At 48.5% G+C, this 17,922-nt stretch overlaps 1 protein-coding gene across 1 annotated transcript in view; it reads right to left on the bottom strand.

Moving 5' to 3' along the window:
* Window positions 1-7,097: 7,097 nt before the first annotated feature.
* LOC309882920 (gamma-aminobutyric acid receptor subunit alpha-3-like) overlaps window positions 7,098-17,922 on the bottom strand; it is a 59,649-nt gene continuing 48,824 nt past the window's right edge. Inside the window, exons 8-10 of the mRNA XM_082770423.1 lie at window positions 17,209-17,361; window positions 14,157-14,368; window positions 7,098-7,804 (exon numbers count right to left, since the gene is read on the bottom strand). Of these exons, the coding sequence (XP_082626549.1) occupies window positions 7,475-7,804; window positions 14,157-14,368; window positions 17,209-17,361 (695 nt within the window). The 3' untranslated portion in view covers window positions 7,098-7,474. The remainder of the gene's footprint in view (window positions 7,805-14,156; window positions 14,369-17,208; window positions 17,362-17,922) is intronic.

A 17,922-nucleotide genomic window follows, 5' to 3' on the forward strand; every position in this document is an offset into this window, starting at 1 on the left:
CCCAGGGAAGAGGGGAAGGAGTTTCACTCCTTCAGGAGTGAAAAACAGCTGGCTATGGCACTGACATTATTTCCTTCTCCTGCTATTTCCCACTGGTAATTGGAGGTCCAAATGAAGTCCCTACACATTAAATTTCCTTGCTAGCAAACAGCACAGCCCCCTGGACACACACAGCTGCTGGCTGAGTGCCATGGCACGGTCAGCTAGGTGCTATTAAATCTCCAGAACCAGGATTGCCACAACCAAAACTCCCTGCTGCAAAGGTGTCTGGACCAGGGTGAATCCTAAGTCATGCCTGGAAGCTGTGTGGGTGACCAAAGCAATGCTGGCAGTCGTTGTAGCAGCTGAGCAGCGCAGCAGTGTGGGTTGAGCTGCCCCCAACCTGTCCTTGCCACGTGTTCCCTCTACCACATGGCCACTGACATTTGGGTTGAGGGCCTCCCATGTCCTTCTTCCCACCAGGGTCTCTGTAAGGGATGATTCAGCTGAAGAAGTGTACGTGGTGGGTGGCATAAGCCTGGGTTTTGGGCAAGACCTCCTCTGGTCACCCCTAGAGTGGCAGAAAGCTTTGTTCATGTTGTACACAGAGAAATGCCAGAGAATTTTACTTAAAAAAAAAAAAAAAAAAACACAAAGTCTAACCACAGGCAGCACTGGGGGGAAGAAGCACACCCCCAGCTCTCCCCCTGCCCACCTCTCACACCATCATCTGAGCTTCAGGGCAGACCCCCAGCTCCCCATCCAACTGGCCTCAACCATATCTTGTGCCCACCGCTCCCCTGCCTTTGGAAAGGAAATATTTTAAACATGATATGATGGAAATTAGGGAATATTTTCTCCAGGAATACTTATTTTTTCCCAGGTAGCTTTCCTGCTCACCACTGGGACAAACTCTCCAGCTGTGCAGGTACCTGACGCCCAGAGAGCTTGCTCCCCATCACTTGCCTTTGAGAAACAGACTCTGGAAAAAAACAAACAATAGTGCAGTGCTTTTTTAAAATATGATTTTTTTATTTGTTTTGATCAGAGTTCAAGAGAGTGGGTAGAGTGGAAAAGCGGAGTGATTTAGTTCAGTGAAAAGGTCTAGTCCTGCCTGGTGTGTTAGGCCAGGAGGCTGGTAGGTGGTCAGAAGAGTCCTCCTCATCCACTCAGCTTGTCGATGTTGTTCATGTTGTTCTGGTTTCTGATGTTTTCTAATCTCTCTTCAGAACTTCACTGTAAATTTTTGAGACATTTTTCTGTTGCTTTAACTCACTGAAAAAGCTAAAAGCTGAAAAAAATTGCAGGACTCAAAATCCTGCCAGTTAGAATGGGCTTTTTTTTTTTTTTTTCCAGCAAAGGTTGAAAAATACGATTCAAAAATACAAACAGGCATTGAACAGTGCACCAAAAAGCATTTGAAACACAAATTTCAGAAAGAGAGAGGGAAAGAAAGGGGAAACACTGAGAGAGAAAGAGAGAAAGAGGAAGGTCACAGTTTCCATGAGAAATCCCTTAAGAAAGTGGCTACCAGCTAGTCAATAGAGAAAATAAAGTCAACAAAAAATTAAAAACTGTATTTTTTTTCTAGTCGTTAATTATTTACAGCTGTAATAACAGGATTGTCATGCATCAAACTGCTGCCAGCTAGATTCTTTCTCATAGTGAAGTGAAGAGAGTCTCACAAGATGGCAAACAAAACAGAAGACGTACGAGGGGCACGGATTCAACCTGAGGCAGTGAAAATGAGCGTATTTTCTGGCATTTTGTTGCAACGTGTTCTTTCTTTTGATGGGCTGCCCTAGTGTGATGTTAATGCAATTCTCCCCAGCGGTGGATGCCAGGGCTCCAGCAAGAGAAGCAGCAGGCACCTTCACTGACCCAGAGCCAGCTGAGAGGGAAGTTCTTGACATGGGGATACTTGTGAGGAGCCCTTCGACTCCAAACACATCCTCACAAAGGCAATGTGACAGCCGCTCAGGTTTCCCAGCTCTGCTCTTTTTCGCGGTTGCAAAAACCAAAATTGTTCTATATATGATTGCCTTTATGTTTGCTGGGTTCCCTGCAAAGAGACAGGAGGAACTGACAGACTTTTCAGAGGAAACAGAGAGCTGCCAGCAGTGTAACGTGAGCCAATGGACTTATAAAGTTGACAGGACCTTCAAGGAGCAGGGGAGAGAAGAGCCAAGAGCCGTCGAAGACAGCAAGAGCATCCTGACTCACGTAGCAAACTGAGGACCGGGTTTCCCTCTCCAGGCAGACAGGATCTTAAAAGCTGCTCTGCAGAGATGCTCCTACCTGCATCTTTCCTCTGGCCATCAGGATCCAGCCAGGTTTTGTGTTCCCTCCTGAAGCAGGTTCAGGGTGGGGACCTCAAAACCCCTTACGATGCTCAGCCACACACCCCCTGGTTGCGCTGTTGTGTGGGGCTAATGGCTTGTGGGATTCAGCTGTTGAAAAAACAAAGCTGCCTCCCTGGGAACAACCTAGTGTCTGGGGCAGGCATAAAAGGGCTGGATTGGAGAATTTGTGATGTGTGGCACAAAGTTTTCCCAAAAGGTGCTGGGTGGTGCTGCCAGCAGTGACCTTGGTCCCAGGTCCCAAGAGAGAAACTCTTCTCCTTTGTTCCTCTTGTTCCCTGTGCCCCCCAGATCTCCCAGAGCCACGTGAGGACCAGCAGAGGTGGATGAACCTCTTCGCAGAAGATTTAGCAAAGAGAACGAGAGGGAAGTGAAACAATTTAAAGCTGCCATTTTCTCTTTCAAAGAGAAAAAGCTTGACTTTTAGATAGACTTTGTGGGCATAAATATACACACACTCCCACATATATATGTAAAAACCTTGGCTGACTGAACAATTACAAGGTCAAACCGTAAATATTTATACCTTGAAGCTATCAATCTCATCTGCGCCGTGGCATCTAGCCAAAAATGCCTTCAGGGGTAGTTTAGCTTGATACAGAGAGAGGCTTGGTGAACCGTTCAAAGTTTTTCCCCCTACTTCAGCATCAATAGAGCATTTACACTGCATGAGTGTGCCTCTCGCCCTGGCTGAGCCCTCCCCACCACCAAGGAGGTCTGCAAAGCCCAGGTGGATACTTGGCGGGGTGGGTTAATGTGTGCTAGATTGCTCTGTTCCCCCAGCTGTTGCAAAGGAGCACTGCAAAGAGGCTGTTTTTATAGCAGCCTCTGGGAGAGGCAACAGCTCCGGGTTTTAGAAGGACTCAGAGAGCTTCTCTGCAGAACAGAGGGTCCTCCCAGACAAGATGACCTGCAGCAAGAGAAATACCTTCCTGACCTGTGGTGCAGCCCTATAACTCTCCCCCAGGGGGCAGCTGAGAGGAATCTAAGATGTGGATAAAAGAAATCAAGGCAGCAGATGAGAAATGGATGTACCTTGTATCCACAGGATGGCTGCTTGCAGAAACAGGCTGGTCGGACCCTTGTTGGCATGCCAGGCTTGTGTCTGGGGTCAGCAAGCATGGGGGCTGCTCACACGGGGTGGTCCTACAGAAAATGAACAGGGTCCCTACCAGTGCCACTGAGCTGGTGGAGATCAGGAGGGGATGAGCTGTGTTGGCTTCAACAACTTGTTGTAGGACTTAGGGAGCAGTGAAGCTGCCTTTGCTCACAGAGAGCCTGGTGTGTGGAGAAGAGCTGGGCAGCTGTGCCCTGGGTGTCATGGCCCTGGCTGGTGATGTTCAAGGAGCGTTTTTAGAGAAGTCATATGGGGATAGCCCCATCAGCCCTTTAGAAGCACGGGTGGCACCCAGTGACCCCTTCTCCCTGTCCCTCACACTGCAGCACTGACCTGGTGCTTGCAGCCACCACAAGCTGGCTCCCCTGACCACCTGGAGGACCTCAACTCAACCATCCCCTGCCTTCCCAAGCGTGTAGAGCATCCCAAAAACACACCGATTTGGCCCATGTGTGGTCTCAGAGGAGAGCAGGGGCGGGGTGCCAGTGCCAAAACACCCACCTGACATTGTCAGGAGGACTGCAACTGCAGGTTGGGACTACAAAGCAGGAGTACAGGCTAACAGATCGTTCTGGTCACTGTTAACGCCTTCTAATTCCTTCCTGGGAGACTCTCATCAAGTCAGGGGGCTTTGGACCTTGCAAAAAGAAAAGAAATATTGAAGCATCGAGGTTCACAGTGAAATGCAGAGCCCACTCTGTGCACAACTGGCTTTCTGTGGAGTAAACTGTCGATGGCTGTGTACAGCCCAGTTATAAAAGAAGGGCCCCATAGAAGAAGGGCCCATGAGCAGCCTCGTGTTAGCTGGGAGGGAAATGTCCCAGTTTGAGCCTCTGACAGATTTTAAAAAAAGAACATTATCTTCTCTGTGATGTCTGCTGGCAGGAGATGCTAAACCACTTATTTATAACTATCTTCCCGAAATGCTTCCCTGATTGGAAGCCAAACTACAAATCCTGTTTGGTTTGTTGTCTTTAACCAAAGGATGCCGGTATTTCTGCTTCCAGCTGGCAAAAAGACTCAGGGCCAGTGCCAGGCTTTGGTGGGAATAGACTTGGCTTTCAAGGCGTGCTAACACTGATCCAGGGAGGGAGCCTTTTATCCGGCAGGGAGCAGAGTTTTCAGAGCTGGGGAGAGCAAAGATGGGCCAGCAGGTGGGTGCCACCGGCAAGCCAGCCTGGCGGACTGTGTCCTGCAGAGGAACAAGGGTCTGGGGGCAGCAGGAGGGAAGGAGAAGTGAAGAAGACAGGCAGGAGGCTCACCCTGACTGTGCAGCAGGTAGGGCTGTCCTCAGGCAGAGGGGATTTTGGGGAATGCCCAGGCTAGTGGAGGGGGCTGAGGAGGAGACTCAAGTCAGCGAAATCACTGGATCCCATATTTAAGCTTGGCTTTGACATAATTCCGTTAGTAAACACAATATCCTCTTTGTTACCATTTTATTGTGTTTGTTTTGCTTTTTATAGGGTTTCTATTTCATTCACTTAGGCCTGAGTATTATAGTGACATGAATGTTTTATGAGATACACTTCATCTAGCTGATTTAAGAAAATGACATCCAAGTAGTCTCCCAAACAGACAGCCTGACGGCCGGTTAGCTCAGCGATTACAGCCGGGGAGCTGCGGGGTGGCAGCAGGGGGACCCACTGCTGGAGGGGACAGTGCTGGCATGGGGGGAGCAAAAAGGGCACAGGGGTGCAGGGCAGTGCTGGGGCAATGCAAAAGTGGCGGGGATGCCCCCCCTGCCCAGCAGATTTGGGGACAGCGCATCTTCCCTCCGCTCCTCCAGCACAATGCTGGGGTTTTCCCCTCCTCGCTGCCTGGCGGGGAGCCCTGGGGATGAAAGGCACTGTAGAAATGTCGCAGGCGGTTTGGGGTGCAGATGGCATGGCTAGAGCTGGTTTCCTTCCCATCTGCTTGGGGGATGTGCCACATCTCACCCCACGCTACCTGCTGGTGGACGGGACACGCCGGGGGTTGAGCTGAATGTCTCCGAGCTCCTCTCCTTGTGCGCTGCTGCTGAGCCAGCAAGAGAGGTGAGGGACGGGCAGGACCTGCACCAACAACACGCACGCTGCAGGATGAAGCATCCTGCCCTGCCCCGCTCCATCCTGCCGTCCCCATGGATATTCCAGGTGGGGCGAGTCCTGCGCCTCGTGCTCAGCCCCGCTCCTGTGCTGGCAGGGGGTGCTGAGCTTGGCGCAGAGGCTCAAAGCAATGCTGAAGACATCAAGCTGAGGGTGCTGGGGCCCCGAGCTGGCTGCATGCGCCCAAAATGTGCAGGGGGCAGGTGGAGGGGGCAGCCAGTGACCAAGGAAAGAGGTGGCGCATCCCGCCCCAGGAGCAGGGCTGCTGGCAGGATCAGTGCCACTCGTGGGATGGGGATGAGCACTCAGACAGAGGACATTGCTCCTTGCAGCAGGTCAGTGTGTCCAGGGGTCCAGGCACCAGGGAGGGGTAGGAGGCACAGGGTTTGGATGCCACCAACTTGTGCTGCTGCTGGGAAGGGGGAAGCTGCTGGTTTGGGACCCTGACTGAAGGGCCATGAAGAGAGAAAAAGCCTCTCTCCGAGGCGCTGGAGGGCTTTCTTGGATGAGTTTGCAGGTATTAGAGCTGTGTCTCATCTCAGCGGGTTTGTGAGATGACATCTGGTCACACATCTCCCTGGGACAGCAGTATCACCACCACCACCCCATTTCAAAGATCCCCTTCTGCTGTTTTCCCCTGGTGATGAGGATGCTCAGCTGCATTCACAGGGGACAGGGGGGTTCTTGGGGACCGACTGGAGCCCCAGGCACCCCCACAGGTGTCAGAATGGTTCCCGATGTGCTGGGGCAGGAAAGGGCCTGAACCAGCACTGCTGCTGCTCAGGTGCATGAGAGCAGGAACACACCATGAGCTGGATGTCCTGGGGTTGTGCTCCTCCCTGGCAGCATGGCTCCCCTGGGAGGCAGGGGCTTCTCTGCCTAAATCCACCCACAAGCAACAAGATCTTTGTTACTGGGGGCTGCACAGGAGCCAAAGGAAGATGAATTGGGGAGCAGAGAAGTCAAGGAGAAGTGGATGGGGCCAAGAGAAAGTGATAAACCATCTGTCTGAGCTCTATGGCTTCCTGATGCTGAATGCATGTAGCCTCACAGCTCCTATCTCCTCCTAGGCATTAGAAAGCTCCAGTCTTGACCTCAGTCACTCACTGACCCTGAGAAAAATGATTTCTCTGGTAGGAAATATCCCATCCTCTAACATGAATTGCCCCAAGAGTGCAGGATGTCAGACAGACAAGACCTTTCTCACCTGTTCTCATCTGGGGAGAAGCATGGAGGAAACCAGCAGCTGGGCTTGGTTGAAGCAGCTGGTGAAGACAGAGGAGGAAGCCTGGTAGATACCTACAAGGTGCTGTCACCCTGTTCCACACCTGCCGTGGTTCTACCAGCCCCTGGCAGCTAGGGGCTCACCCCAGCAGGCAGTGGGCTAGGAGCTGGCCCATGCAGCACCACTCCCTCTCCAGAGCAGCTCCCTGTCCCTAGGGGAGCACAGCCTAGCACAAAACACCGGGCACTGAAAACCAGCCCAGTGACTGACTCTGGAGGCCTCCACGTCCTTGAGCCCATGCCACCAGGAGTATCCACCACGCTAGGGCAGTCCATCGCAGAGGAGGAGGAGGGAGGCAGCCCCCAGCGGAGAGGAGCGTGAGATGGCAGTGGCATGCAGACCGTGGAGGAGGAGAGATGGAAGCACAGGGTGACTTGGGTGGGTGGGGACATCAGATTCACGATGTTAGAGGCACAACTTGTTATGATCCTTTTTTTTTCCTTTCATCATCAAAGAAAAACCAAACCAAAATAAAACAAAACTAAATGCATACGGGATTAAATTAAAATCACAGTTTTGTTTACATTATAAAAGAACAATCTAATAGTAATTTCAAATGAACAATAATTAAACAAAACAGGAAAGAAGAAAGCCCTGGAGAATTCCTGCCTGGGTGGTGCTCACTGATGGAAGGTTTATTGGACCGGTTTTATTGTTTGGGGATCATTCCTTTGATAGCTGACTCCCGGTTTACATAGGTAGCCCAGTAGACTAAGTTGAAAATGGCAAAGAGGACTGGAAAGACGATGCGGGACATCTTGTCTACCTTGCTGACGCTGTTGTACGTCTTCTTACTCTCTGGGAGCTTCTCCTCTAAGCGGGGCATCTTGGGGGGCACGTTGGTGGCCGTCGCGGTGGCAGCAGCACTCTTGGAGATGGTGGGCAGGCCGGGGTCCTTGGCAATGTTGAGGGCATATGTGGTGCCAACTATGTTGTAGGTGTTGTTGGTTTTCTTCGCTAGTGCCACCGGTTCTTTTTTCTAGGGAAGGTGGAAGAAAAACACAACAGAGATGAAGTGACTGTAGAATTGCACAGAGAATATTTTGTCCTCTGAGTTTACCTGCCTGTCTGGATGAGAAGATGGAAAAGGGTGCGAGGAGCAAGAGACCGAGAAGGCAGCATTGTGGAAGGGAAGGAAGATGTGGTGAGAAGATGGCCAGAACTCATGACATCTGCCACATGAGGGCAGCTGGAGCAGTGGGATGTGCAGGTCTAGGGTCTCCTTCAATTACACCGGCTGCTCCGTGTAAGCTTGGCACGGGGCACAGAGGTCCTGGACTGGCAGCTAGTTGTTAGGCATGGCTGCAAGTCAAATAACTGAAGCCACACAGCTGGGTTTACAGTCTCCTTGCAACCTCTTAGATGAGAGCAGAGGTATAAAATGGTGCGTGCAGCTGCACCTGAGCAGTAGCTGCCCAAGATGGGTGACTCCTTGACTGGCTGAGTGCTGCCAAGTTTGTGCTGTATATTGCTAGGCCAGTACAAGCGAATGCAAGCTCAAACTACACACGGACTCCTTGACTTCTCCCTCAGCTCGTTCTGTTTTCTGTTGTATGTAAGGTTCAGCCACGGAGAGACGAAGCAGGAACGTGTTCTTTAGAAAAGCATGAGACCCAGTGTGGTCATCTTAGGGGAAGAACTTGATTTTATGCTTAGCCGGTCCATTTCCTGAATCAGGTGAGAGGAGGAGACATCACAGATGATTTTTTTAATATTTTTTTTTAGGCAGAAAACCAGTGGCCTTAAGAATGTGGGTGACAGCACTGCAATGCTTTTGAACCATGATACTGAAAGGCCATATCTTACACTGCCTCAGTGCCCTGAACGTCTCACATGGAATACCTCAGAATTTAACGTCACGAAGTCCACAACGCCTCTGGGATATTTTAGTTCATCTCATGACCTACCCTGGTAGGATACAGAACAGACAGAAAAGATTTGCAGTAGCTCTGGTTTTCAGAACTCCAGATGCTATAAGGGCAGAGGGGAGCCTTTCATCTTGCCTTCATATCTAAGGGTTGCTGCAAATCAAGGGAGAAAAGTGCAGCCCTCCCCCAGGGCTCCAAGGAGAGCAGAGCTGTCCTTGCTGAGGGTGGAGAGCTTGCACAGGAAATGGAAAAGACACACTTGTGTTTGACATGGTGCACTAAAGGATGAAGGAGGATGCTTAAGACAGACAGTTCCGATGTTAATGAAGATGAGTGGATGGGAAGACAGAGCTAGAGAGTCATGATGGATGTTTCCCCCACCCCGGGGATCTTCCTGTTGTTGTCAGGGACTTGAGACCAGCTGCACCATAGGCCATATTGTATGAAGCAATCTAGGTCTACCAGGAGATGCCTGTTGAATTAAATCTCTTCCTGTGCAGCTATCAGACACCCGGCATAGCCCAGCACCTGTGTGTGTCTGTGTGGTGTCCGCTGTAATTACACCAGGAGTCAGAGCTAGACACAGCAATCACTCACAGTGGGAATCTAAAATCTAAACTCAGAACAAGGTGTGACTTCTTATCTCATTTCCCATTCAAAAGCAACTGAAACACAAAATAACGTTCATTCAGTCATTTCCCAATGGTGCTTGGCACTGTCTTCTATGTACGTAGGCATGCAGACACCACGTGCAAAGTAAGGGCTGGGAGAAAGGGAGAGTGCACAGCCAGCAGGATGTGTTCATCTCTGCATCCTAGCCTGAGAACCAGAAAGGCTGGATTGACCATCTGACCTGCAGAGATACTCCAAGGGCTTTAGATTTCAGGCTGTACTTCCGTTGTAAATGTGTCCACAATCACCAGGGATATTTCTGGTTACCTTAGGAAATGCATTTTCCACAGCAATTTTCAGTGGGATGTTAAAAAAACAGACTTCTGCACAATCTTTCAGCCCCTCTCCAGTAACATCAGTGCTCTGAATGCAGCCTCATAGCAACTCCAGCAATTACAGAAATTAATCTGCTCTTAGAAGGAGGTCTAAATGTCTAGAAAAGTCCAGATCTGACTAAACCACTGATCAGACCATATTCATAGTCCTCTATGGATAATGTGGGAGAGATTGTTATGATCTTTAATGATTAACTGTGTGACTGATTTCTGCAATCATTAGAGCCATGTTAACTGGTACCCCCTGCACAGGTGAACTTTTCCTGCTAAAGAGCTGATAAGAAGCAAACAAAGGACTAAAGATGTTTCACCTTCTAAAACATTCAAATGTGCTTTAGCATGATTAGTTATTAACATAGCTACAGGAGGTAATAAAATAATTAATAGTACGCAATGAAACGAAAAACATTGTTTGTTGTTTGCAGAATGTAATTTGAAGTGCACTGTGATTATTTGAGTATTAATCAGCCATGTTACGTGAATAAGATGACTATTAGTGACATGACATTTTCAACCTGGCTAGCTTTTCTGCCCCAGAGCTTGCAAAGTGGATCTGTCTTGTCTAGCCAACAGCACTTGAAAACAGAAGGCTGAAATTGAGGAAATTCAGGCTAACGTGAATGTTGTGGGTGTTGACAGCAAGCAACTGCTCCTATTAATGTGATTCAGAGGCCCCCAACATTCTGCACTGCTTCTCTGGACCTCAGATCAGGCTGTTCAGGTAGTGCTGAGGCTTGGGAGCCTACAACCAGAGACACTTTTTAGCTGTCCACAGTTGCCCTGGTCAGTGCTGGGAGCCTGGGCAGTCTTTGCTAAACAAGCAAAGTACATGTTTCTCATCAGAGCACACACATGCAAGAAAACAGGCTCCTGAGATGTCAAAAAAATGGTTCAGCCTGAAGATACTAGACTATGCTTTATAAATAAATGTTTTAGGCAAGGTTTTGACAATCAAATAAAGCAGAACTTGCTTATTGCTGTCAGCTGCAAAGTAGCCCTCAGCTTTAATAACCCAGCGCGCTTATCTATGAGGAGTTCCATGTTGTACTGAATCAGAAAGAAGGAGCAGAAAAACAAGAGGAAACCCCATATTTACACTGGAAAAACTGGCCTAGTTAAAATGTCTATGTTGAAAAGCTATTCTTGTTTTTATGTCCCAGTTTAGGCTCAGGGAGACTGAACCTGCTGCAGAAAGTTATCTTCCTGAGCTGCTCTCCCGAGGGAAAAGCTATGAAATCTGGTCTGAAGATAAATATGGTCCCTGGATAGATACTGGAGTCTGACAAATTCTTCCACAGACACACATGGTAGAGTACAATAGCATTTCATTAAATATTCTTGTGCCCCAGACTCTCTATTGAGGTGCTGAAGGCTGAACATCTGAAATTAGGGAACTTACTGGTTCTGCTGATGGTTTGTTGGAGACTGAGCTCTCTGCATCTCCTCCCTGGCAGCTCAGTATCTTTCTTGTAGTGAGAGGCCCAAACCGAACCCAGTATTCCAGGTGCACCACTCACCCCTCCCATCTCTTCTTCATTCTGCTTATGTGGAGCTGACCTCAATGATTTTACACTCTCTGTATCTCCAGACAAAAACTCAGAGGTTGTATCACCCCCAGACACCATTTGGACAGCGTGGAGAGAAAGAGGGCGAAATGGAGTCAATGAATGTTACATGGAACCTAGTGAAGATGTTGAAAGCATAAATCCTTTGCAGTGCTACGGGGAGCCACAGGTGAATGTGAATGCAGCAGGACAAAGAAGACTGGGTTGCAGAGCATGGTCAGCAAAGGAAAGAGTCACATTAAAACATATTTACCATAGTGAGGCAGAAAAAAAGGGTCTGAATCACCCTCTGAGTCTTTGATTGAAAATTGTGGTCTATCAAGGTTGGTTCTAGCTCCTCTCTGTTGGAAGGAGGGGACTGAAACTAAGATGCTATACATTACCTGGTGCAAATGGCAAGCATGTCAGACACCTCCAAAAAACAAGGAAGAAAACTCAAGGATGATAGTATCAACACAGAGGTTTGAAGGATGCTCCTTGGTGACTTTTCCTCGGTAAAAAGACATATGAAAAAAAAATATAGAAAGTTTGGGCCTAACATTTTCACCAAGATCTACCCATCATGGTTAAGTTCTACCCAAAAACTGCTTTGCCTCCCAGAATCCTCCATCTAAATTGGTAGAATGGATGAAGGGGACAAAGGAAGAATAGAACCTGCCATGAGAGAGTGAACATGCTGGGAGTGCCTGTCAGCAACCCGCAGCTTTTGCAAAATAGGGATTTCTTTTAAATAGGATGAGAAGCATTGCTGCTGCCTGAATTTGAGGTGAGGGCAGGGCTGACACTTATTGATTTATTTTTTTTTTCTTGTTCATGCAAGGAAACAATCAAACCTGGAATGAGGGTCCTTGCCATCACATCAATAAAGAACAATCTTTTTGGCTTGGGGGAAGGCTCTCCAGAGACCAAGGCTCAGCCTGGGCTTGTCACTGGCAGTTTTACTCTCCTGGTATCAACACTTTAAAATGCCGATAGTTATTCTTTTGCCTCCTCTTTCTTTAGTGGTTTCAACCACCTGGCTTGTCAATTGTTTCAAGAAGAGCTAATTAAAGGCTGGAACTGAGCCAATGTGGCACCTTCCTTGCGTAGCAAATTCACTGCTTGGAAATATTCGGTGGAATAGAGATGAAAGCAAATATGGTGACGCATCATATTCACAAGCTCCCTGAAAGTCCATGACTGTTCAGGATGTTATCCTTGAATACGTGATTTCAGATGTGATTGTTTGCAGCATATATAAAAGCAAAATAGAGAAAATGAGGTAGAGTGAGAGCTTCTGAGCTGCAGAGACCAGGGTGGGTTAGCCTTTTGAGTTTGCATCAGATAAGGAAGAGGGTTGGCTTGAAAAAGAATCCACAAATCTGGAGTCCATTGCAATTCTTCAGGCTGACACCAATTGCAGCAAACTCTCCCAAGGAGCGCTTTCTCTGAAACATTTCCAGTCCTGCTTTGTTTTCTTGTTCAATTACCATGTGTGCAAACGTTCTGCCTGTTTTTACCCTATTGCTTCAGCATGGTTGGTTTTGCAGTGCTGGGTCAATAAATAAATCGAGGAAACTGCTTCTTTTATCATAAATTGAAGCTTTTAAGCCTTTGTTGCTTCTTTGGCTGTGCTCAGTTCACATAACTGCCCAAGGCTTTGTGAATCCTGACTTTGTGCTGATTTACCCATCCCTGAAAGGGATAGGGTTGCTTTGAGGACCTGCTCTGATTTTTTGTTCATGCCAATGACCTGAGAAAGATTTCTCTCATCTCTAGAGGCCCAGCTAGTGCTATTGCTCATGATGGATGTGGAAGACAACCAACAGTCCTCCTCTGGAGCCCTTCTGCTATGAGCCTGGTACTCAGACCACAGCTGCAAAAGCAAATGGATAGAAAGAGTCCAAGAATCACAAGACAGAGGCATTCAGCATCCAGTGATGGCTGTGGTTTTCCACAAGGCCTCCGTTCTTCTGCTGTGACCTCCATACCAGAGAAATGGCTGGCTGTCGTCCTCCTAAAAGTTACTGCAGTTCTGCCAGGTATTTGCATAGAGCCCCACAACAATTTTAAACAACACATTGAAATGCAAAGGAGAAAAATATAGAAGCTCCAGAACCGAGAACAAGGACAAATGTGATTTTCAAATTGATTCAATAAATATAAACAAGGAGCAGCATGCTACAGTAAGCGATTTCTCTGCGCAGCCCAGATTAAATCAGTCAGGAGGGAGGGGGCACAGGCAGGGCTAGTGATGGCTGTCAGGAAGGATGCTGCCAGAGAGGCTGATCCTGAGTAGAAGGAGAAATGTGGGTGATGCCAGGCACTAATTTACTGCCAGGTGCCGTTTCTGTTTGCTTGCTTCCCACCCATCCTCTTTGCCCGAGCATACAAAGCAGCAGCTGCCAGCAGCCTTGGGCAACAGCACCAGCCCTAGGGCCTGCCCCTCGCTGCACCATGCTTGCCCGTGCTGGGGGAGGTACTTGCAGCAGGGTGGAACCATCTCCATTGGTGAGGCTGGCATCCCATGGTGTATTTGGGCTTGGGTAGCATGCAGGAAAGATGGAGCGGGGCATTTATGGGTTTGAGGGAGAAGAAGAAAGGAGACCACCACCAGAGTAAGAGCAAAACATGCACGCATTCTCATTCCCACCTGCAAACAGTCATGCAGAAAGGCATGGGAAAGGGTGAGCAGTCTGATCTGGGTGTTTTTCTCCAGCTGAGCACAGTGACCAGCCCTCCTCCCTCGTTCCCCAAGAACCGCTGCAGTTAAGACCTGAGCTGGGAACTCCAGTAAGTAGCACCCAGCCTCCCGGAGTGCTGTGGGGCTGCATGCTACCCACTCCTGGTCCCAGCGCAGCTCTCTCGTGCAGCGTTTCTTCACCATCCCCGGCCTTGGCCATGGGGCTCACCTTCATCTCTTGGGCCTCCAGCACCTTCTTGCCATCCCAAGCCCAGCTGCGCTTGGTGAAGTAGTTGACGGTGGCAAATTCGATCAGCGCAGAAAACACAAAGGCGTAACAGACGGCTATGAACCAGTCCATGGCCGTCGCGTACGCCACCTTAGGCAATGAATTTCTTGCGCTGATGCTTAGTGTGGTCATGGTGAGGACGGTGGTGACACCTGTGGGAACACAGCAGGAGGCAAGGATGCTGTCAGACCGTACATTTGCACTCACCCACCCCCATCATCTTTGTGCCCTGCCCTTTCAGGGGAAAAGCCTGCAAGAAACCTTGTCACAGGTCACACCAGCCTGGCCCACAGATGTACTGGCCCCTTGAGAAAGGGGGGCAGCTTGTCCACCACACACATGGACAGGGATACAAGAATTGACGAAAGCAGGCTCCTGCCCGAGGTGCTTCCATTGCATATGGATCTACCAATATCAAAAGTGATTTGGCCACAAAAGGGATACATCAGAAAAATATCCCCACTGCCCAGAGGGCAGGGAACAGGGCAGACTTAAGAAGTGAAATTTGCTCCCCTCTCTGCCACTGACGTTAAACCAGGCTTTGGTGAACCACTTCACATCTTTGTGCTTCACTTTCCCCACAAAACACACAGCTGGCATTTCCATCACATACTTTTGGGAGCTGTCCTCTAAGCTATGTGGCCCAGGTTCCCACTGCAATTAAGGGACCCCTAGCCAGCACAACGTGCTGTAATTAAGGGAACCCTAGCCACACCAGTCCATGGTGCAATTTGCAGAATAACAAACAAGTTTGGGTTGAAAGGGAACTCAACTAGTCCAACCCCTGCTTGAGTCGGGCCAACTGCAAGGCCTTCTGTGGGCCAGTTCCAAATATCTCTAATTCATATAAACAATGGCCTACACATCAGGGTAAGAGGAATCTGACCCAAACTCTACTGAATATATTTCTGCTCACTATAAAAGAGTCCTAGCTCAAAGCTGGGCACCCACATTAATTCAGGGAGTTTAATTCCTCATTTGTGAATTCCCTGACACTAGGCCTAGCTCCCTCACATGGAGGCTGGTGTGGAGAAGCCTCTTGTTGCTACTGTGATAAAATAAAACAACAACAATAACAATAATAAGGTACAGCTAAATAGTTAGGATTTAATGGAGGAGCAGGAGCTGGCCACTCTCACAATGCAGATCTCAGAATATTCTGGAAGAAGTGTTTTGTGGGCTACATGGATGAACTGTGGGACCGCAGGCCCTGCCTGCATGGCCAGGCACCCATCAGTGGCCCATGCTGCCAGAAAAAGTGTCACAAGGATTTATCTTTTAAAATAATCTGTAGCAAAATGCCTATTAAAGCTTTTTTCATTAAAGCAAGCAACCCTTGCTATCCATTTTCCTCAATAATATGCTTTTCAATTAAAAATGCATTAAAAACATTATAAAAATATTGACTAATTTTCACTTCCCTTAAGCTATACTCCTGGTAATTGAAGAGTTTCAGTAATATCGTTGGTAATACTTTCTGAGAGGGAAAAAAAAAAAAAAAGAATAAACAATTGGAGTTCTCATTATTCTCTTAATAGCAAAGCAAAGCAATTTGGGAGCGAAGACATTTTTCACAAAGGTAGCTTTTAATTTTTCAATCAGCTTTTTCCTGACGAATCTGTGCTGCTACTTGAGGAAACCTGTCTAATTGCAAATATCAGGGTAACATGAGAGGGAATCAAATAACCTCATAGAAGGGCTCAGCCCAGGCATCGGGAGAGCAGAGGTGCTCCAGAGCTGGTGCAGGAGTTTCTTTCGAGAAACGCTCTTTGAGGTGGTACAGAGCTTCACATCCTTCACTTTATGATGTGCAGGTCTGCATCCTCCCCTCCAGCCTTTCCCTGTTGCAGTGCCAAGGCTCTGTCTGCCCCTTGGCAGTGCGGTATGGTGGGGTGATGGTTTGGGAGTATAGATCCTGAACTCCAGGTCTTGGCAGGAAAGCACGGATAAATTCTGTTATTATGTATTTGCTGAAGCTATTAATACATGTGCAACGCCAGCCTGACGCTTTGCTTCAGAGAGAGGGTCTGAAACCAGCTGAAGAAAATAATAACAAAATATTTACTGTGCAGTTAAACTGCTGCAGCTCAGGATCCTGTTCCGTGGAGTCTGACCAGGGGCACATTAGCAACTTCAAAGGTAGAGCATTAAATGCCTCCCCATGTACCCACCCTCTCCTCAACTCAAAAGCTCATACAGATAAGCAGACACAGCCAAATGCATATAATTAGATGATCAATACCTTGATTACTGTTAATATTTATGGCTTGGCTTGTAGCAGAAACATGGACAGAAGTATTTTTACAGAGATTCCGTGGAAATCGGAGCACTGGAAAGACACTGAGAGCTATTATGGGAAATGGCCAGCGGCTTCACTGATGCCAGTCAAGGCTGGAGAAGACCAGCTCTGATGGCTGGTCCTTCCTCCCCTTGTTTCCCAGCCAGCCCTGAAGCCTGCCTCTTTCTGTAGCCTTTCTCTTCCCAAAGAATCATTTTCCCCTCTGAGCTGTGCTCCAAGCAGGACACGCTGACTCAAATTGTGGCAGCCTATGTGTGCTGGAGATCAGGATTCTTGATAATTTAGCTTTTTCTGCCAGCTATGTATTAATAAGGCATCCCAGGAAAGGAGAAATTGTCCACTGGGGTCACGAGCCAGAAACTCTTTGTAAGGCAGCAGCCTACACTGCCTCAGCTCATCTCCTTGCATGGGGCATGGACATTGGTGTTTGGGCCCCAGACCTCACCAGCTCCATCAGCCTGGTGCCAGCTGCCTTGCAAACCCCCAGGCCACCAGGGCAAGGGGAGCTGGCTCTGGAGCATGGTGAACTTGTCCACCAAAGGGATGGTGGAGGCATGGATGGGATGGGGAGGCGAAGAGCTCGTTGCATACATCAAATTGCTCTGCGCTGTGAATCTGGACAAAGCAGCAATTTCCCATTGCTTGCCTTTCTCCCCTGACCTGACCACAAACCCCACATGCTCCCAGACTCACCAAAAACCGTTCGGGCAGGGACTGACTCCCTGTTGAGCCAGAAGGAGACCTGGGACAGGATGACAGTCATAATGCAGGGCAGGTAGGTCTGGATGACGAAATACCCGATCTTCCTCTTGAGGTGGAAGTGTGTGGTCATGACGACGTACTCCCCTGCAGAGACAGCCGGTTAGAGACACAGAGCCACCACTGTGCTCCAGGATGGCACTGACTGAGCACCAGTCCCTCTCCAAAACACCAACGGTCTGTCCTGAGCAAACTTGCAAACTCCAAGATGAAATTCCAGTCTGTGAGTTGTATTGGTGCTGGATGGCACGATTTTGTTTTTTCTGACAATCCTGACAATATTTTGCTTCTCCTCACTTTAACCACCTCAAAAAAAAAATCAGGGCAAGTTCTGTTATTAAAGGTCTGGGCTGTAGACCAAAGGAGCAGCCGTCTCTATTTTCCTCCAGTACCCTATTCCTCCACTCAAAGCAATGCACCAAAGCTTTGGATATTTCGCTGGGTTATTGTGCCTTTTTGTTGTGAGCGTTGCTCTGCTAAGTCATTACACGCAGGAGCCTTTAGCAGCTTTCTTGCCATTTCAGGTTATTCATCTGTACATTTTACTACAACTTAAGTAGAGAGATGGGCCAGATATTATGACATTTAGTCCTCTGGACTCCCTACATTTCCCCAAGGGAGGTGATATGAGTTGTTACAGACAGACAC

This window comes from Aythya marila (genome assembly GCF_965140915.1).
Source record: "Aythya marila genome assembly, chromosome: 13".
Taxonomy (NCBI): Eukaryota; Metazoa; Chordata; class Aves; order Anseriformes; family Anatidae; genus Aythya; species Aythya marila.